A 23,207-nucleotide genomic window follows, 5' to 3' on the forward strand; every position below is an offset into this window, starting at 1 on the left:
TACTTTATAGGGAATGTGTGCGCATCCTGCCACTTGTAGTATCGTCTTATGCCGTAAACCCCACCCATCTGGTGCCCGAGCAGACTTAAACAAACCCCGCCGAGCGTCTGGCAAACACGGCTTGAGCCGGGTCTGACGCTGGAGCCCCGACGATGCTCCCTCAGCAGACACACACGATAAACAGTTTCTTTGTGAGCGACGGAGACCATTTGGTTCACGCTTAGAGAAAAGTCCCGCTCTGAGCCAAACAACAAAAAAATATTTACAGTAATGTATAAAAACCGGAGGAAAAAAAAAAGCAGGCGAGCTGCAGAAAATGAAAAGAAAGAGGGAGGGGAGGGGAATGCGGTCGGAGTGATTCAACGTTTCGCGCTGACGGTTAGTTTTGACTCCAGACTGTATCAGTGTTTATTTCTGCAAAACCTCCAGCAGTGACTGATGCCGGCGAACACCTCCTCCCCCCCCCGCAGCGAGCTGCTTAATCCCGGGCAGGTGATGCCTTCCCAAACTTGACTGACTTATCGTCTTTTGTTGAGCAACTCCGACGGCGGGGGCCCCGGTCACGGATGCTTGAAAGATAAATACTTTTAATTAGGGGGCAGGGTATAATCATTAAAGGAAGCCAGACTGCTGCAAAAAAGTCATTAACAATCTTAAATGAAATTTTTATTTTTATGATAGCCATTTACATGTATAATAAGAGTCAATGATTCTTGGAAGCATGTGACAGGAACAGAGTATGGCGAGAAGTCATGTAAGACAGCCAATTTAAATGAGCCGGGCTTTCGCTATTCATTTCTGCTAATGAACTAGCTGTGCACGGTGCCGCACAAAAAAACGGAGGGAACATTCAGCAGTCTTAAATTTTAATATGGGGGAAAATTGCACATTTATTAGGGGTGAAGAGGGAAAAAAAAAAAAAAAAAAAAAAAACTTAGCGGGTATCAACACCCTGCTTCTCCCTAAATAACAGCTCATAGTGGCTCCTTAAGGGGAGGGGAGCGGGAGAAAAGACAGTTTGGTAAATAAATCAAGATAAAGGATAAACAAGCTGTCGTTGCATACGGTAATTGTTTATTTGATAAAGACCTGCGGTGCCATAATGTCTGTAATTCAACTATGTTGCAATTCCCAGATAATATGCTTCTCGTGTGATAAAGTGTCTGACATATTTCGGAGAGCAAGTCAAGTTCATTAGAGCGTTTGGGAGTCTCTTTCCCAATCTTGCGGGTGCTGTGTTTCCCAGCCTGTTTTTTTTTTTTTTTTTTTTTTTTTTTCTCCTCCTCGGTGCCTAAGTGTCTACAGTGATACCTCAGCACATAACTTAGGACTGAGATAAGTTCGCACCCCCCCCCCCACACACACACCCCTTCCCCCCAAACTCCCCTCCTTCCTCCTCGGACTGATTTGGTCGTCACTCCCCTATCAAGAGTTCTCTTGGAAGTCTGTGTGAATGCATCGCGATCCGAAGGGGATTGCGGCGAAAGTGCGAACAAATGTCACGGGAAAGACGCTCGGAGGGCTCGTTTCAGAAACGCATTTTCTGAGACATGCATGTAAGGAGAGAAAAGAAAGTTTATCGCCGAGCCCTCGTCTGATTCCAGGGCACAATCAGAGTCTTGTGTCTGGCGTTGTCCTTGACATTCCTTCATCCCACAGCGAGGCTGGACGCGATGTGCTGGAAAGCATGACATCATTATCACTGACAGACATTTTCAAATAAATCACCTGCGTTCTCCCTTTTGCCCTTTTGTAAGAAACTCCTCTCCGGGGCGTCGGGAGGATTTCTGACTTAACATTGCAGCAATCGCACGCGTCGAGAATCCCACATTTCTTCCCTCGTGCTCGCCGGGGAGAAAAGAAACGCTCCGTTTTGTGACATTTTTCTGCCAAATTTGGCCTTCTGTTTTTGATAAAACAGTGGTTCTTGTTTTCTTTGCACGTTTATCAAGTTTGGGGGTTATTAATTTGCCGTTTAAACACCTAGCGCGTCCAGGAGTTTCCTGTGTTTTTTTCAATAAGTGCGGTGATTCAGATGCTCCTCCACCCTGCCAAGAATACAATTCAGGAGGAAAACACTGTGTTCTTTGGCTGGAAGACGCTCAAATTTGAATAGATGGAACCGCCGTCACGAAAATATCTGCTATTGACAACTCCGGTCCAAAAATATCAGGGGATGGCATCAGCTTTTTTTAAAAAAAAAACCCTGTTCGAATCGAATGGAGGCTCTGAAGCCATTGTGTGCACGCTAGGCAGACTCGGGATAAATGAGGCCTGAGGCAGAACTTTAAAGCGACTGTGGTGACCGGCCATAAAAATAGGAATGTTTTCAAAATAAACAGCATCAGAGCTGCTATGAAAATAGGTGGAATTATGGTCGGGCAAAGGTATTCCGGACTCCTCCTGGGTCTCAAACCTCAACATCGCTCTTCAAGGAGGTGTGTACCTTACCGCCTCAGGTCTTCTGTGATTTACTACTGAGAAAACAGACTTTTCCAACCGTTGGTGGACAGTTTGATCCAAAATGCTTTCCACTACCAAAAATAGGCACACATTTGAAGCATTAATGAGTCCAGAAGAAATCAAATCTGCCTTTTTTTTTTGACGTGAAATCGTTCCTGTCTTGTTAAATCTGCGTATAAAGGAGCAGCATGAGTTCCTCTTCTCACCGGGCACTGGAGTCACCACAATGACACTTTGTCCCATTTGAATGTAGCTCAAGCCTGGCATGGATTTCTGCATGTATGTGTGCCAGAGGCCGTAGCAGCGAGGTGTTCGTGGTATTAGCCTACCTCCTACTGGAAGCAGCCGTCCCTCCCTTTTCAGACCACAGATAACAAAAGTTTTCCAAGGTAAATAGGGGAAGAGTGGAGGGCCAGTAAATCCCACCGGTCATCCCCTTGCGTCAGACCAAAAGTATGCAGCCAAATTTGATTACCCAAAGCAAACACGGTGCCTACGAGGACACAGAAATGTGAGGGAGTTTCGACTGTGTTCGGTGCAAAAAGTAGCCGGGGTGGGGGGGGGAGGGGAGGTTTTCATACATGCTGATATCTGATCCTTGTGGGTATATTTTAATCTGCGGTGGAGTGTTTTGTTTTGTCAGAGCTTAATTTATGTTGTTTAAAACCCATTTATTCTCATGCTGCAACTGCGGTTTCGATGCTGTCTTGCAGACGTGCAATCAAATGTACAGGAGAGAGGGGGGAAAAAAAATCCTAGCAAGGGGGAAAGTTAAACTAGGACATACGCGTCCAGAGGAGTCTGTCATTATTCTCTGAGGGCATTGACAGGGGTATTTATCATCTCACCGCAGAAGACAAATCTTTAATTTCAAGCAAGCCCTGCCTTGCAAAGCATTCCACAACTATTAAGCCCATTGTTTTCAACTTAAAAAAAAAAATTTAACCAGGATAGCTTTATTATCAACAACACACCCACCACCTTTCCTGTAATATCGCAGCCAGGTTTCTCTAATGTAGGCGCTCATCCTGGCCTAATAGCCATGGGAGAGTCAGATGCATCAGATCCTGCTGTGGACTGGCAAAAAAGCACAAATCTTCACAATGCAACGCTTGTAACGTCCTTGCAGGAGCAGCAGAGCAAGAACAGATGCGTGCAAGGCACACAATGCAGGTTTTTTTGTTCATTTTTTTTCAAAAACACAAAGCCCCCGTGTTCTCGGAAGCACCTTGATTTAATTTTTACCGACGAGGCAGGAAGGAGGGACCGGGGACTCCTTAAGCTGATTGTCCAGTCGGTGTCCTCCCGTCGACCGTGGTGGGATTAATTTGTCAGAAGGGGGTTTGTTTATGAGCCTGTCGATCCACCGGTTATTTACAGCCGCCCTCACCTGTGCCAGGACAATATCTGCCCGTCTGCGCAGACCGGGTGCCATTATCCTGATGGGCAGTAAGAACCGGTTCTGTTTGAACCAACGCTCCTGGAGGGTTAGTTATTCAAACATTTCTCTGAGGCACAGTTCTTACACCAGTTTGGCTGATATAAATCTCAGTGGGTGGAACCAGAGATTAAAGTACAGTGTGAAGGATGGGTTAGGGTTAGTCTTAGCCTGAGGAGTGAAGCTGCTGTCTGATGGTACAGCAGCATACTTCTGTATCTTTCGGCAGGCAGCAGCAGGGCGGGTTTTGTCTTTTTGTATAATTTGGGCTCCGTGTAGAGACCTCACCTCTCTGGTATCACTGATGCTCTGTCGATGGTTACCATGATGTTCTGGGCGGTTTCAAACACCCGCTGCAGAGCCACGACACTTCAAACAAGAATTTCCGTCTGATTTGGAGTAAAGCTGCCTACCGGTTTAAATGTTATCCGTTTCATTGGGCTTCATTTTAACATACAGTACCAAAAGAAAAGCATTTCTTTGTCTCCACCCACCTGAGGTTTACCCCAACCAATGAGGTTATTTCTGCCCCTCAGAAATGTTTCTGCAACCAGAACTCTTAATTTGTGGTTAGGGCTTGTATTCTTTTTAGTAGCGAGGCACTAACTCTTTGCTAGGGGGTTGTGTGGCAAATCAAAAAAACGTGTGCGCTCCACAGTACTCCAAGCAGCGTCGGATAAAAGCATCCACCAAATGACATATGATAAAAAAATAAATAAAAAACACAACAAGCGTGATCCTGCATGCAGAGGATTGCAGCAGCGTCACAGCCAGGGAGTAATAAGCTCAGCCTGCGTGTTGGCTGGAGCTCTATGATTGCTCAGGTGGATGTGCTCCGTGTTGTATTTAATCGCTCTGTTTGGCGATTGAAGCTTTCTTCGCCTCCCCCGCCGCTTGTTGTCATGTTAAAGGTAAATAAGTCACTGTCTGGCCCCGATGATAGCATTCATTAAGCATGCCGAACAAAGCCGCGGCGCGCTGCGATGCACAGCAGTGCCTTTATTGCTTTCTCCATACCTTCTTCTTAGAGGCCTCATTGTCAGCGTTTGTTGGTTTGGGTGTTACATTGAGGTACTCACCCCCTCCTCTCCCCCTCTCTCCCCCCCCCTCACCCCTTCTTTTTCTTCTCCTGTGTTTCTGTGCAGATGAAATAAAGGATGATTTTGACACCCTGGGGCCTGATGCCACTATGCAGGCAGTTGGAAACGGTACAGGTGAGTTGACTCATGATGTGTTTTTTTTTTTTTTTTTTCCTTTGTGTGTGTTGCTCTTCTCGTCCGCCCCTTTAACCCACATTGCAACATTATTTAAAACAGTCTGTCCCAATCTTTTTGGCTCTGCACCCTTACAGACGAAGCAATGTCAGCTTGCGACCTCTCGTCACAGGTTGCCTAAGTTTCCAGTTTGTTGCAGTCCCTACATTCGAAGTAGTGTGGGAGTCCAACAGTGTAGTAAATCTTTTTTTTTTTTTAAAGGGCCAATGCTCACAAAAGGTTAACTTCCTGCCAGCTGATAGCGACCTAAAGTCAGCTAAGCTCCTAAATTCAGGTATGTTGGCGCTAGGCTGACTAGCTAACGTTAGCAAAATGATCAGAAACACTATAAATAAGCTTAATGTACAAAGATAACTGTCAAAGGTAAAGACTTCAGCTTGAGGATGAAAAAGCAGCGTGATCCTGAAGGTTTGCTCTGCAGCTAACCTAACTGCTACTTTGTGCGAGTTCATAATTAATCATCTCGTGATTCAGTTTATTTTGTGGCCCCAAGTTGCCAACCGCTTCGTCTTCAAAAAAAAACAACAACAAACAATTACAGAGCTCTAATTAAATCTTCTCCTGCTGACTCCATGACTTCCAAGACAAATCCCTGTATGTTTAGAGCAACTAAAGTGATTTTAAATTTTAGGACCTTTGATTACACGTTGGCCCGTTTCGGTTAGCTAAGTGAGTCTCAGTGTGTTTGTGTCCCGTTGCCGACTCCTGGTGGAACCGATCCCTACCTGCCATTTTTCATTAAGCCACCGACGCTGATCTGCAGCCACACACCCCTCCCTTCCATGATATCATCCTGGCCACCCCGACAATTGGCCCCGGACTCTGTTATGGTAAACCAAACTCACCCCACAGACTGCCACAGAGCCCTTCCCTCAAAAACCCTCCTTTCAGCTTTAATTACTCCAACTTTCTGCTCCTCCAGCGTGTTTTCTTCTTCACATTTTTCTCCGCGTGCTGCAGCAATTTTTTTTTTTTTTTCTTCCCATTTTGACTTTGCATAAAGCAAAGAAACAATGCTGTGGCACCGCTGTGGAAGCTCCCCGCCACTGGATCACATGTGATTTCATTTAAAGACATGAGCAGTTTGATCACGTCCCGGTGCCAAAGCACACTTTGATCCAGGTGATTTCCTCCTCCGCTGGAAGGAAAGTCGTTTGTTTCTCCTTTAAAGGAACATTTTACGTTTCTATTTTTCATCCTTGAAGAATAAGCACTCTTTTTTTTTTTTTATGCAGAAGATTTGTAGGTCGGGTTGATTGAAAGTAAAACATAAAATAAACATTACTCCGAAGGTTTTTTAGGTTGCGGTCCAGGAAACTGATTGCACCAAGCCGCACCCTGGTCAATCATCAGTCGATCTTAAGTAACGGCTTAAAAAAACCACCATTATCACAACACTCAGTCCCTCACAATTAGCTTAGCCGTCTTCAAAAGAACCGTCTAATGAGAATGCTGTATATTATGCTATCGCGGTACTCAAAAGTGATCCATTGGCACCGATGACATTTGGGTGCCATTTTTTGACAACCAAATATCCGCTACCTTGACCTTTCGCAAATTGGACCGCAAAGCCATCACGGCCGAACAAATCGCTCTTTAAACCTCACCTTGGCTCGCAGACTAAAAGCCTAATTAACAGGGGATGAAGTCTGATGAAACGTCACTCGCTTTTATTTATTTTTTTCTGGGGGGGTTTCGACGTAGCCAAACAGCCTCCAGAATTTCCTCAGGTTGTAAACAGTGTGTGAATGTGTGTGTGTGTGTTTTGAAAGTCGGCCATCCCCTTGACTAATGAAGGCTGCTGATTTCTTTTTAGCTCCGGTTTGTTTTTGGAGGCAGCTATCTCCACACTGCAGCTTAAGAGTTTCCCTGAAGAGAAGGGACTGGGAAATAATTTGAGAAAACGCATTGTGTGGCCTCAGCACTTTGGCTGGCTTAAGATACATTCTGCTCAGCTATGGCAAAGCATGTCTCTCCCTCTCTCCCTCTCTCTCTCTCTCTCTGTCTCTTTTTTTTTTCTTTTTTGCACTGGTTTGTGGTTTGGCCTCGGTAATCTGTTCAACACAGAATCAACAAAAGCCACAGTCTCTTGATTGACCTTATATGTGAAAGTCGATACAAAGAAACGTGGCTCTGTTGCTGATTAAGCCGGGCTTGCGTATCTATGAATGTATATACGAGTGTGTTTCTCTACTTTTTTTATATCGCGGGCCTGAACTTGAAATCTGATTTCACGTCGGGAGTAAATTCAGTCAGTGAAGTTGTTTTACACGTCGTTCCTCAGCAGCTCATGGTAGCGCGTTTATCTCTGACTTTTGGCCGGATTAGGTTACAATTCTTATTTTAGCCGGCATGGCGTGACAAGCAAACCCAGTAATTTAGATGTATTCTCCCCAAAGCACGGCTGTAATGTTTTAGGGTGGCTGTCCTCATCACATTTCCACCAAGATGTTCCCAATATCCTCCTGTAAGACATTTCTCTGGGGAAGAAATGAATCCAATTTATTCCTCCCGCTCTTTCTCCGTTGGTCTCCTCCTTCATCGTCTCTCTCCTCTCTCTCTCTCTCTCTCTTCCTCCCCTTCAGTTAAGAGCGTGGATTGCACTTCAGAGTTCGAGGACTTCTTCTCCAAGCGGAAGCTGGACGATGGCGACAGTCACGTGGTGAGCATCGCCGAGTACCTGCAGCGGGGCGACACCGCCATCATCTACCCGGAGGCCCCGGAGGAGCTGTCCCGCCTGGGCACGCCGGAGGCCACCGGACCAGAGGAGAACGGTAGGAATCCTGTCAGGGGTTGATGGGAGGGGTCAGCAAACACAGTGGGGTTAGCATTGCGCTAGCACATTAGCATTGAGGTAACAAATGTTATGTTGCCGTATGATTTCATCAGACATTTCCTCATCTTAGTCAGGAAATTAGAAACATTAACAACTTTATTTTAATTCAATGACACATTTTTTCCAACTGTTAGCTTTAGCTAGCTTTAAACAGTGTTAATGCAACAATTTAGAGCTCTGTCGCCAAGTGGAAGTGTAGTGTACCAATAGTAGAGATAGACAGTCAGAAAATTCAGCAAACTGACTCAAACAATATATGTTGAGTCAACAATATCAAAACAATAAATACAAATCCAGTTCAAAGTTTACACAATCAGATTAAATAACTTTTTGACGGCAATATCCACAATGTTACAACAATAAAACGAGCGCCAAACGGATTATGGTTTTGCACAAGTGTGGCCTCCTCCTGAGTGTTTCAGTCACAGTCATGCCTCCCTCGCGCCAGCAAAGGTTTAAAAAAAAAAGAAAAGAAATAAAGAACAGGAGTCTGGACAGAGCAGCAGCTCTTCTCGCTGACACGACCGGGCAGCTGTTGGTCCCACAGATTCACCGGATGCCTTGGTGTTTACCTACAGTCTTAAGCAACAGCTGGGCAGGGGCTTGAAATCAGATAGCGCACCTCTGAAGCTCCCCGGAGGGTGAAAAAAAAAAAAAAATGGTGGTGGTGGTGGTGGGGGGGGGGGGGGGTTGAATTGGAATGAGCTCATGATTCACGCTGCAGACGTGATGAACGTGTCAGCGGGAACGGCATTAAAAAGTGTTTAGAGCAATTAGGGAGGTATGGGGAATTATTATGTGTGTGTCGGTGAGTTATGATTTTTTGGGTGTGTGTGTGAAGCAGCACAAGTGTGTGTGTGTGTGTGTGTGTGTGAGGAGTCGGGAGGAGGTCGTAGTGCAGCGGATGCCAGCCTGACACTGTGGCTCTCATGTGGAGCAGATTGCAGAGATAACTCCCATACCACTCCTGGGCAGCCCGCCCGTTAGCTGCCATTGATTCGCTGACCTTTTGGCCCGCTTTCCCTTCCCCTTCCTCCGCCTTCCCCCACCCCTCCCCCACCCCCCCGCTGTCTCCCGTGCAGACCTGCCACCTGGAACGCCAGATGCCTTCGCCCAACTGTTGACCTGCCCCTACTGCGACCGGGGCTACAAGCGTTTGACATCGCTGAAGGAGCACATCAAGTACCGCCATGAGAAGAACGAGGAGAACTTCGCCTGCCCCCTGTGCAACTACACGTTTGCTTACCGCACTCAGCTTGAGCGGCATATGGCCACACACAAGCCTGCGAGGGATCAGGTTAGAGGGATTTAAACACTTCTTCTTCTTCTTCTTCTTCTCTGCTCTCTCTTTCCTGTCCCCCCTATCTGGTTTTCTAATGTGCTCTGATCCCTCCGAGAGGAGAGATCATTTTTTCTGATTGGCAATCATTATTAATTTTTCATGGCATTTTGAAGATGCAGATCCTTTAATGGTAATAACTTTAATTGAGGCCCTAAATGGTTTTTTGATGGCCCTCCCTGATATGATTTTCCAGTCGCGTGTTCACGATCGAATGATTGTGTGAATTTCCAATTTGGAAATTTTTATCAGCTCCTTAACTTCACTTCACTCCTTGGCCTTTAATGTTCTTCTGCCCGAGCCCGCAGTACTCCATCAAACCCTCCCCCCGCTTCTAATTTCATGCACTGCATAAACATCTGTGTATACTTGAATTTTCTCGAGCGATTTATACGCTATATGTCTGAGATATAATGTGAATCCGCTGGCAGTTAGCATGAATCACCTTAAAGTCCTGTGAGGTGAAAACACATCCAGCAGTCACGGGTGTTTAACTCGCTTGTCAGCGTTAAGTTGAAGATGTGGCGGCGAGATAGATTGTGGCGAAAAAATAAAAAAATAAGAATTGCACGCTTTCAGAGTTTTCGCACATCGGGGGGGATAATTATAACTTCTCAGCGAACTAAAATTAGAGCAGTAAATTTGAAAGTAGATGGTAGTCCGTATTTGTGCTTCGAGAGGATGATTATGAGTGAGGAATTTGTTTTTTTTTTTCTTAAAAGACCACAAGTTCATCTCTTAAATATAATCGGTGTGCTTTTCTGATTTAGATACACTGCTAAGAAGCCCTAAAGCACAAAAAGTGCACAGTCGTTTTTTAGAAATGTACGAATTAATTGGATAAAAGGTCAAAAAGTGATCAAAATGGGCTGTTTTTTTTTCATTTTCAATTCAGAACTAGCTTTAAAAAAGGAGGGATTTAATTTGTGTCACTTCTTTTTCCTCGTGAACTTCCTCCACTCGAGCCACATTGTATAAAAAATAGAAAAAAAACAAAAAAACTCGATGATATCATGTACCCTGATGCTCGCCGGTGTTCAGTTCCCAGGTCGTGGGTGTTGTGTTGTGCTCTCTGAAGCGAGAATGACAGGCTCAGACTGTGGCTGATTTGATCAGATGTCAGCAGCCAGCACTTTCACCTGATCTACCAGCTGGGTGTAAACGTGAGCAGATGGGCCGGCCGAGTGAGCCGCTGTCCCAATCCTCATATTACAATGCTGCTGCTGCTCCCCTCCAGAGTCGAGTCAATGGCCAAAGACTCCTTATTCAGGCGCCGCTCGGGCTCCTTCCACAAAGCCGCCTATCTTGATTTGTAAATTAGCTGAATTGTTTAAGTGGTAATCCTCTGGATCAGATCGAGGTGATGTCTTACTCTTTAGATTTTTTTTCTTTCTTTTTTTGTGCGTGTGCGGATATTCTGTAGGTGGCGCTCTTTTCTTTGCCTCCTCTGCCTTTTTCTGTTTATTCAAGATTAAACCGCAAGCGTTTAAAAAAAAAAAAAAATACCTCACTCCCTCTCAGACGAGAAATCAAAATGAGCATGTATTCCTGTGAATCTGGCAATTAACAACTAACTCAGGAGGACTCAGGAGCAATCAGATTAACATAAAGAATAATGTCCTGATAGGTAAACATGTGCTCTGCTGTTCTGTCTCGTATGTTTACAAGCCTTAATACTCCTCCTCCTCTTAACCAATTAGCCGAAATATGACTAATTAGAGGTTATACATATGCAAACATCCAGTCGGGTCCCCGCCCACAAACAGCAGTGGTGCCGTTCACATCGAGAACGAGCCATGGAGGAGAGATGGAGCGTTTTGCCGGTGCCATTCACAATTAAGAGCGCCGAGCGATTGTGCCTTATTAGCAGTGGTGGCGAGACTAAACTTTACCGGGCAGGGGTCCTCAAGGGGGAAGTAAGGGGATGGTGGTGGCGGAGGCGGGGGGGCGGAGGCACTGAAGCAGCTGTTGCTGTTTGTTTATGCAACTCAGCAACATACGAGCGGTGGGGTCCCTCTCCGGCGCTTGGCGGGGCCCCCGACTCTCCCTGCTTGATCTTTGAAGGTTGGGGCTGTTTGAACAATTCCTCCCAGTCCTCCCAGTGTCCTGCGCGCCACCATCTGTCTCCCCAGGAATGTGGGTAGAGTCAGCACACACCCCAGCATTTGTCAAGGCTGAACTGGGAGGAGGGAGTCGCTGTGTTTTCTCCCCCCAGCGAGCTCGGAGAAAATGTGTCCCTTTTTTTTTTTTTTTTTTTTTATTTACCAACCGTTTAACGTCCTCAACTCCCACTTGGAATTAATTGTTGCGCGAGTGACGAGCCAGGTTTACACACCCCGTGTTGTTGTTGTCGCTGGGTATTATATTTTGATTTCCTTCTTTTCAGAGAACAGGCCTTGTTTGAATTGCAAATTTGATGGATTGCAACTGATGTTTACCTTTGAACAGCGAATCAAGGCTGGGCCTATACGCTCTGTTCTGTATCCTAAGATTATTAAAGAGACGTTCAAGGTTTCAGAAAAAGGACCTAATTACTTTAAGACATTTGAAACTGTTCAGACAAAGTACAAAGTGGGATTCAAATGAATGCAGGTATGCGGGGTGAAAGAGCTCACAGATGATTCTGAATACCTTTCAGACTGATTAGGCCCAAATTAATGAAAAGTAGATCAAATCGGTGCTTCTAATGAAGGGGAAACGCTCTAAAAAAGACTCTTTTCATTTATTCTATTTTCTGGGCTGCCAAATTCTAAAGGCATGCCTCCTTTGGCTGAGGAGCCAGGAAATTAAAAGGTATGTGATTCTCTCTGTTATCGCCGCCGCTGCTTGTAGTCGTTCAACGGCGGTGGGAGTAGAAAGCCAAGATGCTTCGTTGGCGACGGGAGCCGCTTGGCTTGCTGCTTGTTGTCGCGCCGTCCAATTGTGATTATTTACTGAACTCTCACCCCCACGATGTTTGTGCATTTGTTTCAACGTGAATCTCCCTCTTTCTCTCTCCCTCTCTCGCAGCACCAACTGCTCAACCAAGCGGCCGGCAACCGCAAGTTCAAATGCACCGAGTGTGGCAAGGCCTTCAAATACAAGCACCATCTGAAGGAACACCTCCGGATTCATAGCGGTGAGTAGCGGGAGGAACGCTGGCCCCGCTCTTTGAATATTCATAACCGTGATTTAAGAACAGCATGAATCTGCAGAAATTCCTTTCGGTTTATTTTGGACCCTCCCTGCTGTTGATGGACACTGAACTCTGCTGTGTAGAGAATCGGTCCGCTTGCCAAGTACAATATTTGCCTAGAAATGTGTACGTGTGTGAAGCATTTCAGGAAATTTTGTTTAATTTATTAGTTTATTTGTCAGGGATGATATCCATTGATCAACAGAGAAGCTAAACGAGGCAGAGGTGCTCGAAAGGCTAATTTTTATCAGCTCCTCTTGTCAAGATGTTAAAAGACAAACTTAGAGAAATAAATTTGAATTATATTGTTTGAAGACAAAACACCACACCAATCATTTACGTAAAGACATGCAACAACAAGCCCTTTAGGAACTTTCTGGAGATGTTTTACTTTTGTTTGATTTATGTTTTTGTAACACTCTACCAAACTATTACTTCAATCCATTACCTTGCTGTTACTCTTCTGCATTTCTTGGATATTTTTATTTTTTTTTTGTTCAACTTTACCTTCCTTTCCTTGATGTAAAGCACTTTAATTGGCCTTTCTGTGGTATGCACTTAACCCTAACAGTTTTTAAATTAAAAATGCAATTTGATTGACGTTTAGTATCCTCTGTAATAACAAAATAAATGATATTCCATCTAACGTTGTGTATTTTTCCATTTCAGGGGAAAAACCCTATGAGTGCCCCAACTGCAAGAAGCGCTTCTCCCACTCCGGCTCCTACAGCTCCCACATAAGCAGCAAGAAGTGCATCGGACTGATCGCCGTCAACGGCAGGATGCGCAGCAACATGAAGACGGGCTCCTCCCCGACCTCCGCCTCCTCCTCGCCCACCAACACTGCCATCACCCAGCTGCGGCAGAAGCTGGAGAACGGCAAGCCGCTCGGCCTCAACGACCACAACAACCACTTGAACATCAAAACCGAGCCGCTCGACTTCAACGACTACAAGCTGATGATGGCGTCTCACGGATTTGGTGCTCCTCCGTCGTTCATGAATGGGGGCATGGGTGGGAACAGCCCATTGGGGGTCCACCACAACTCGACAGGCCAGAGCCCCTTGCAGCATCTTGCGATGAGTGGGCTGGAGCAGCAGCTCTTGTGCTACCCAGGGCCGCTGGGGAACAACCTGAGCGAGGTGCAGAAGGTCCTCCAGATCGTGGACAACACTGTGTGCAGGCAGAAAATGGACTGCAAGCCGGAGGAGCTGTCCAAGCTCAAGGCCTACATGAAGGAGCTGGGGTCCCAGGTTGAAGAGCAGAAGCAGGTGCTGGCGCAGTCGGGGGGTCAGATCGGTCTTCCACTTGTCAATCACAACGGCGCCACCAAAAGCATCATCGACTACACATTAGAAAAAGTGAACGAAGCCAAAGCCTGCCTCCAGAGCTTGACAAATGACTCAAAGAGACAGATTAGCAATATCAAACGAGAGAAATCCAACCACATGCTTGATGGAGGTGTGGATGAGAAGGTGCAGGAAAATCACATGTTTACACCTTATGCTTGCCAATATTGCAAAGAAACCTTCACCGGGCCAATACCTTTGCATCAGCACGAACGCTACCTGTGTAAAATGAACGAGGAGATCAAAGCCGTGCTGCAGCCCAGCGAGAATCTGATGCCCAACAAACCAGGGATGTTCATGGAGAAGAACACCCACTTATCCCCCTCCATGTTGTCTGACAAGGGACTCACTGGGCCCATCAACCCTTACAGGGACCACATGTCTGTGCTGAAGGCGTATTTCGCCATGAACATGGAGCCCAACTCGGAGGAGCTGCTCAAGATTTCCATAGCGGTCGGCCTTCCTCAGGAATTCGTCAAGGAGTGGTTCGAGCAGCGGAAGATGTACCAGTACGGCACTACTAGAACCCCACCACTAGAGCACAGGCACAACTCGGATATGGTTCTCGGAACAAATAACCACCACACTCCACACAAAGACTCTATGGCAGCTAGGTCACCTGTGTCTCTAATCAAACCTACTGACCGCATCACGTCCCCCTCCATAGCAGAGCTCCATAACAACGTGAACAACTGTGACAACTCGCTCAGACATTTGAAAAACCACCAGTACAGCGGCAGCGCCAAACCCACAGGTGAAAAGTTGGACCACTCCCGCAGCAACACCCCCTCCCCGCTAAATCTGTCCTCTACATCTTCCAAAAACTCCCACAGCAGCTCCTACACTCCAAACAGCTTGACTTCAGAAGACCTGCAGGCCGAGCCGCTGGACCTCTCTCTGCCGAGACTAATGAAGGAACCCAAGCATGCACTGACTGTCAAAAGCAGACCTAAAGTCAACAGCATTACCATCGACCATAACAGCATACCCTCTCCTCGAGAGCACTTCGAAGAGCCTTTGAACTTGGCCTATCTCAAGAAGGAATTCTCAGGCTCTACCAACAACGGGAACCTTGAAAAAAGCACTAGCCCCATCTTCGGCATTAACCCGTTTGCTGCCAAACCCCTGTACACATCCCTTCCACCTCAGAGCGCTTTCCCACCTGCCACATTCATGCCCCCGATGCAGGCCAGCATACCAGGTCTTAGGCCCTACCCGGGCATGGATCAAATGGGCTTCCTACCGCACATGGCCTACACTTACGCAGCAGGGGCAGCTACCTTTGCCGAGATGCAGCAGAGGAGAAAGTACCAGCGGAAACCAGGTTTCCAGGTAAATAAGCCACCTGTGGTTTTGTCAAAGCCCCAGGCTCACTCAGATTCTCCTAAAATGATCTGAACTCATTTCTGTACTAATTAAAAAACGACATTCGGCTCAGGAGAGAGAAACGCTCACCTGAGGTAGACTGAACTGACAAAGGGCGATGGAGATAAACAGCTGTGACACGACCCCGGGGCGGAAAAGAGTGAGGCGTAGTGGTGTCATGGAGTCAAGGGCGTAATTTAGAGGTTTAACAGAGTTAATGATAAATAAACTGCTATCAGACAATAACGAATGGAGAAAAGGATTTCTTTTATTATTTGTTCCAGCTTCTCAAATGCGAACATTTCCTACTTTTCTGATTTATTCTATTTGAAATGAAATATCTCTGGATTTTGGAAAACAAATAGGCACTCTGAAGATGTAGAATTGGGCTCTGGAAGTCATTTTCTGACATTTTCATTGACTAAACAATCATTTATTGCACTAGAATGATCTACTTGTTCACCAAGGATGAAAATAATCATCAGTTGCAGCCCTATTTTTATTTTTTACAGCTGTCAGACTGTAAAAAACTTTAATCGAACCTGCCTCTGCCTCCCTCCGTAATGAGCCTCTAACCCTCTAGTTTCATTTGTAGATTTTTATAATTGTCCAATAATGGTCCAAAAACTGCTGCGAGGGTTCTTCCAGCCTAAACCGTAACCATGAATATCTTCAGTTTTTGAGTGCTTTAATTTTTACTCTCAAAAAGGTCCAATTTAGGCATTAAAAAAAAATCAAACAGCATCAGGTTCAAATAAATAACAGGAACGATATTGGCCCTAAAATCTCATCTCGGTAAAGCCATAATTGTTACCACTCTCCGCTGTAAATTTTACCCTCAGCTGTGGGTGGAATACATTACTGCTCCTGACTCCAGTCCTCTTCCAGCGCCGGCCTGAACTCGGATATTTTGTTATTAAATATGGGTGAAAGGCCTTTGTAAAAATGACAAAGGTGAGCCCCGGAGCTGTGCACTTCTCTGAAATTTCCCATCGCAACTTTGCTGCATTTTAAAGAGAGAGCCACAGCCAAAATGAGCTTCTACATGTGGATTAATAATGCACAGTCTCCATGTTCATTACCACTGAATGCTGAAGGCTGTTTAACATAGAGGGAACCATTTTGATGAAAAAAAGTATTAATAATGTTTCCTATTCTAAGTTATTAAATTAGATTTTAAAAATACAGCTACAGGCGTTTAGTTCAAATTGATTGCAGAGTGATAGTGGTCCCTTCTTAAAACACAGTGCCGAGCTGTCCTCACATTATCACACACATATTCATTAAAGAAAGCGTGGGTCGGCCATTAAGGTGCACCTTCTGATTTTAATCATTATATGAGTTTGCAATTTCAAGAACGGTGCTCAGCGCCTCCTCTAATGTTGTAATATTGTTCCCCATCAATTCACGTTTAAGACTAATCTTCATCATAAAAGGGAATTTTCAAAAAAGAAATGTGCGGAATTAACGCTCCTGTACAAAATTAGACCACACTGAATACACCATTATGGCCGGGGCTTTCATAATGGGCGAGCGTGTCAGTTATAGATGGGCGATATTACGCCGCAGCTGAAAATTTTATAAGAAATCAACGCTGGTATGTGCTGGTAATTAAAAATGCATGAGCGTATGTAGCATAGTGTGATTGTTTGGGAGGTGAGGCATCGTTTTACGGCTTTTATCTGCTGATGTGAAGCGGCTAGAAACTTAATTTACCTTTACGTTAAGTGGCTGTTATTTGAATAAAAACAATATCTGCAAACTATCGACATTTATCCCTAAAATACTACTTTTCTTTGTAAGTATTAAGCTACATTATTAGCGGTTAGCGCGTGAAAACAGAACTTCTTCAACTGTAGGCTAAATATAAGATGTCAACAACAAACTATTATGAAACATCTTGTAGTATTACGACATTTTTCAGTAATCTAATCTTGAAATACTTTCGTTTTTTAGGAGCTGATTGTGGCTGTGACAGTTTTTGACAGGCTACATGTTTAGCAATTAGCACATGAACACAGATATCTCGTTGTTTGGCTTTCCCGATAAAGAAATATTAGCATTAGCTATATCAAGATATCTTAAGATGGAACTACAATACTTCAATAGATAAATAACTGCAATTTCTTTGTTATTAAGTACATATGTCGTGCATTTATTCCTAAAATGCTTTTGATTTTGAAGAGTTGTAAACTTCCTGTGTTTGGGCCAGTTTTTAAGAGGCTTCCCAACATGTTTAGCAACTAGCTTCTTGTTTAGCTTGGCTATAAATGGCCCTCCTGTTGGCTGTTGGTCTCATCAAGAAAGAAATGTTCTTAAAATATAAAGAAATGACATTTAAATTGACGTAAACAACAAACATTAGCCTCTACGTCGAGCTAGCTCAAGCTAAAACTGCAGCTAACCGGCTAACTTTTCCTTGCAGTCAATAAATAAACTGCAGCCCTTTATATCACGCCCCAAATTCATTGTTATTCTTTTGTTTTCTCTTTTCTTTTTGTTTTGTTTCTGGTTTTTTAAGGGGGACCTGCTCGACGGTACACCAGATTACATGTCAGGGCTGGACGACATGACAGACCCCGACTCCTGTCTGTCGCGGAAGAAGATTAAGAAGACCGAAAGTGGTATGTACGCGTGTGACTTGTGCGACAAAACATTCCAGAAGAGCAGTTCCCTTCTAAGACACAAATATGAACACACAGGTATATACTGTTCTAGACCCTTATTTTAAACCCCATGCTTTTTTTTTATGTTCTAAATGTTTGTGTTTCCAAATCCTATCAGTATGAATATATACATTTTATGTTACCCCCTTTTTTTCCTCTTTCTTTCTTCTCTGTTTAACCCTTAAGTTGTATATGTAAACCAACACCTAACTTGCTTCTTCATCGACAGGGTTGAGATGCCAGCGAATGAGTAAATTGCAGATAAAAAGTTTGAAAGCTTTGTGTGTTCTGATTTGAGATTTTGAGACAATATCTGTAATTAATGCAGGTAGACAAGCAAAGGGAGGCTTCGGCTATCTTTTCAAGTGATTGTGCTCTTTATTTTCCAATCATATCCTCCTATATTAACCATGTTGCTATCTTTAAAAGACACACATCAATTCACCTAGATATATAAAGCCAGCAAAAGGCCCCTAATGCCTTTATCGGCCCCATTATTGGCGATAGATCACATCAGCGGAGAAGTGCTCAGAAGCTTCAGAGCGCCGATAACAAGTCTTTCATTATAGTTATTATACAGAGATCCTCTTTCACTAGGTTGCATCATTTATTTTATCCGCTATCAGTAGCCGAGCGCTCGGTGCTTTATGCAGCCTTCATGTTATCTGGTCGGACATAAAAGGGAGGGAGGGCGCACCGTCAGAACAGTGCGCTGAACTCTTATCTCCACGACGCCCCTCCGTCTCGCTCAGGACGGCGACGCTTTCATGTCCGCGTCGCTGCGTCTTGTGTTTAAAACAATATCGCGAGGCTCAGAAGTGCAGTAAAGTGCAGTGGAAGCGGCCAGATGTTGGACAGAAGTGCACTTTTTAAGAAGCCTGGATTTGGCGGGCGGACTCGAGTGTCAAAAGGGGGGGAGGAGGGAGGGGGGAGTCATGTGATTTGTGCGAGGCAGGCAGCCATGTTTCCACACGTGCTGAGCAGCAGCAAGCGAGAAAAAAGAAAGCAGAAAATTAGGGGAGTTTAAAAAGTCGTTAGGAAGACGCAGGTAACTTAGAAGAAGTGTTTTGGAATAAAGCGCGAGTGTAACAGCAGCCGTGTGGCCGCATTACAAGTCGGAGGACATTTATTTAGCCAGACAGTTTATGGCCCCGTGTCATAAAACTATCTCACCCTGCCCTTGCGGCCAGCTTGGGTTTCTCATTTCTGCCTTGGCATCCGAAGCGTCCCGTCAGATTTTGGTCGACGGAGGAGCCCCAGCCCAAAACCTAATGTAGGGCCAGGCGTCGCCATGAACTTGAATTGTGTTCGGAGATAAGCAGAGTAACCCCCTCGGAGCCTCCTCTCCCCCCCCGTCGCCCTCCAAAACCCAATCTCGGATTTGTTTACTCCTTTGTCGCGCCTCCTCTGTTTGTTTGCTTTGCAGCAGTTTATTTATGTTGCATTCATGAGTGTGGCACGCAGGCCTAAAATAAGTAGTTGTGGTTGAGTTTCTCCATGCTTTAACCACGGGAGGGAATTTCCATAATGTAGGCCCGTGAATGCGAGCGCACTTTCTCATCGCGCTCGCAATTTGAATAAACAAATATCCCTAAGTCGTATGTCAAAGTTGGATTTAATGCTCCGTGATGTCATTTTACTCCATGCCATCCAATCCATCAGAGTTTTCCCTCAACGTTTTTTGCTTTCTTCTTCTGACTTGTGTGATTTGTTGTGGCAGCGGGACGAGCGAGGCAAAGCCCACTCACGTCTCCTTGTTCTTGTGTTTTGTCGTTTTCCGCAGGCAAGAGGCCGCACCAGTGCCAGATCTGCAAGAAAGCCTTCAAACACAAACACCATCTCATCGAGCACTCCAGGCTGCACTCGGGGGAGAAGCCTTACCAGTGCGACAAGTGCGGGAAGCGGTTCTCCCACTCGGGCTCCTACTCGCAGCACATGAACCACCGCTACTCCTACTGCAAGCGGGAGGCCGAGGAGCGGGAGGCGGCTGAGCGGGAGGCCCGCGAGAAGGGCCACCTGGAGCCCACGGAGCTGCTCATGAGCCGGGCGTACTTGCAGGGCATGACTCCTCAGGGTTACCCGGAGCTGGCGGAGCGCGAGGCCATCATGAGGCACGACGCCGTGAACGGAGGGATCAGAGAGGGACGGAAGGAAGTGGACGGAGCGTACGCGAAGATCGGACGGAGGGACGACGAGTTCGAGGAGGAGGAGGAGGAGAGCAAGAGCATGGACACGGACCCGGACACGTTGAGGGACGAGGAGGAGAACGGAGAGCACTCGATGGACGATAGCTCGCTGGACGGCAAAACGGAAACCAAATCGGATCACGAGGACACGATGGAGGACGGCATGTAATCATCGGCGGTGGCGGCGGCGTTTCAAAAGCTTCCCATCTTAAAGAGTTTTAAGTTTCTCTCTCTTTCGGTTGAGTATTCTTACCTGCTCGGTTTAAAACACCGTGTTTTAAGCTGTACGTGCACGTGCCTGAAGCTTCCGGGAAGCTTTCTTTGACAGACTCCTCGAGGGGGAAGATGTCTGCCGAAAAAAAACAAAAAAAACAAGACATGGACTCAAAAATCAATCCGGAGGAGGCGTTTTGAGGGGAAGGGAAGGCATGGGTTTGTGAAATAAGCTGCATTATGCAAACCGAACAATGAATAAAATGAATACATTTCAAAAAATGTACAGTACTAAGGCCTAAAAATATGTGTGGTGCTAACCTCCTCAAATAAAACCCCCTGTGTTCCATAGTATTTATAGCACAACTAGTGACTTGTACAAATTGCACTCCGCTTCTATAATCATGAACAAAAATAATAAAAAGTATTGCCTATGTATATATTTATACAGTGTTGGAAAAAGAGCAGTAGTGTCTGCACTACAGTCCTTCGATATTACCTTTGTTATCACCTACCTACCTACAGTGTCGTCTTTTAGTTTCTCGCCATCGTTGCCCGGCCACAAACATCTCCAGCCACACTATTTTAGGCCTCTTGAATCAAACTTCACGTGAAGGAATTTTAAACTGAAGAACTGTATGAAGGAGCTTTCTTTGTTTTCTTTTTGTTTTTGATGAAGTTTTAAAGAGACCTTTTCGTTTTAAGGGAAAATACAGTTTATGGACAGATGGTTATTGGGGGGGGGGGGGGGGGGAGAATGGAAAAAAAAAAGAAAAAAATGAAGGACGAAGCCTTTGTAAGGTGTTTTTGATAAGAAAAAAGAAGCCTTATATGCAAACCTTTTAACCTGTGTGTTTTCTGCAAGTGCCACCCTCGTATTGTGTAAAAGGAAGGTTAATTTTTTTCACCAGCTTCAGTATTATGAAATGGTTCACCGTTGTTCTTTGAAGCATCCGTGTCAGTATTAAGACGTATAGGCAACAAGTTCCTTAGTTTACATTATGTTGTGCAATGTTTTCTTTTTGTTTCTCTGAACTTTGTCAGTATTACACCAAACCATTGTTTCTTTTGTTCTTTTTTTTTTTTTTTTTGGAAACAACAAATTGCATTCATTTTATTTGTAGGTTGAAAAAAAAAACAAAAAAACATTATTTATGTGGCCCATTTTATATTTCCTAATTTTATTTATTTCATACTGTTGTGTACAGTACTATAGTTCTTCAATATATAGATATATTTTAGTAAAAAGGAACATGGTGTCGATCATAGGGGCAAATTTTACGTAAAGAGAGCATTTATTGTGTTTTGAAACATTGTGAAATGCGAAGTTTAATCTTATTTTATTTTATTTTTCCTTTTTATTTTCCAGTTGCTGGAAAATTCCAAATTTGGGAACTTTTATACAATTGTGAAAACACTGTATTTTCGACTGAAAAAAAAAAAAAAATTCCACTTTCTTCATCTTTGTTTCTTTTTTTAAGCTAAAAAAAAAAAAAAATGAAGAGGGACTGTTAAATACTATGTATGATATCATGACTGAAGAAGAAATCTTTCCTGAAATGTCTTTGTAAAAGTATTATTGAATTCTTAATTTGTAATTTCTCTTGAAAATGACCCTGCTCGAATAAAAAGTAGCCAAATTACAGAGTACCGAACCCTCAGCGCTTCATGTTTATTCACAGAGAACACAAACTGTGAGGTTTCTGCTTGGCAGCGCCGCCATCCACTCACTTTAAATTCCCTCCAAAGAGAGAAAAAAAGGGAAAATTGGAAATCTTTCTTTTCTCTCCTCGTATCCAGTTTGTACAAAGTCTCTGCTGCTCATTATTATGTTAATGACATACAGTTTAGATTCACATGCTCAGATGGATCAGAGGGAGTTGACCCGCGGCCCTGCTGCCTTATTACGTCTCATTTAGATGATAAAGTCCAAACCAAACATGTATTCAACACCTGGATTCATCCTATGAGTTGTGACCTCTCTCAAGTATGAGAGGAATATAAGAACAGAAATATTTACATCATCCTCCTGCCACAAATGCAGAATACAGCACAGAATGTGTGTTCATCCACCGCTGAAAATAGTCCCCAGCTGAAGCCGCCTCTCCTCCTTTTTTTGTGCTTTTTTGCTTAAAACTAAAGTGACCAGCTGTTTCAGAAATGAGACTTTACATCTGGGGCCCATTTTTTAGCAATTTTATGGGATTTGTTGCCTGAGAAACATAATTTTTCATGCACAGGCCAATTGTGAGATTTTGCACCAGTTTTCTTCCTCCAGACAACAAAACAAAAAACACATTCTGGTGTTTACTTCAGTTCAGATTTCTGCCTTTGACATTCTGCCTCTGACATTTGCACAAATAAGTGCATATTTGAATGAGATAGCATGGATTTGACAACAAATAGCAGTTAATTTATGAAGCAAAAAGTTGATTTATGAAGCAAAAATGCAACAAATCAGCTCGTTCCATCGATCTTTTCTCAGCTTTCTCAGTCGTTAGAGTGAATATCTTTCAGGTTTCAGGCAGAACAAGACACTGAATGCATCACTTTGGACTCTTATGTTAGACACTTTTCACTCTTTCTTACATTTTTATTGATTAAATGAAAGAAAACAAATCTGCAACAATTTTTAATAATCAATGACATCATTTAAATGAAAAATAAACTGCTTTTGCTTTATATCATTTCAAATTGACTATATTTGGGGTTTTGGAGTGATGGTCAGACAAAACGAGACATTTGGGTGCAACAGTTTGGACTCTTATGATACTTGTATAGATTAAATGAATGAAATTGAATATGCGACAATTTTACTGATTGTTTAAGTCAATTATGAAGCAGAAATACCCGACACTCGCTGGTTTCAGCCTCTTTTCTAAGTTTCTTAGTTTCATATTATT

At 44.2% G+C, this 23,207-nt stretch overlaps 1 protein-coding gene across 9 annotated transcripts in view; it reads left to right on the plus strand.

Moving 5' to 3' along the window:
- The window catches only part of zeb2b (zinc finger E-box binding homeobox 2b), an 89,843-nt gene extending 67,889 nt beyond the window's left edge, over window positions 1-21,954 (plus strand). For 7 of the 9 annotated variants that reach the window (XM_030409425.1, XM_030409422.1, XM_030409423.1 and 4 more), the window contains 7 exons: window positions 5,047-5,115; window positions 7,761-7,949; window positions 9,094-9,308; window positions 12,360-12,468; window positions 13,195-15,206; window positions 17,761-17,941; window positions 19,689-21,954. In XM_030409425.1, the coding sequence (XP_030265285.1) occupies window positions 5,047-5,115; window positions 7,761-7,949; window positions 9,094-9,308; window positions 12,360-12,468; window positions 13,195-15,206; window positions 17,761-17,941; window positions 19,689-20,260 (3,347 nt within the window). In that variant the 3' untranslated portion in view covers window positions 20,261-21,954. The remainder of the gene's footprint in view (window positions 1-5,046; window positions 5,116-7,760; window positions 7,950-9,093; window positions 9,309-12,359; window positions 12,469-13,194; window positions 15,207-17,760; window positions 17,942-19,688) is intronic. The other 2 variants (XM_030409428.1, XM_030409427.1) reach the window with 1 other exon arrangement.
- Window positions 21,955-23,207: the final 1,253 nt, after the last annotated feature.

This window comes from Sparus aurata, chromosome 24 (genome assembly GCF_900880675.1).
Source record: "Sparus aurata chromosome 24, fSpaAur1.1, whole genome shotgun sequence".
NCBI lineage: Eukaryota > Metazoa > Chordata > Actinopteri > Spariformes > Sparidae > Sparus > Sparus aurata.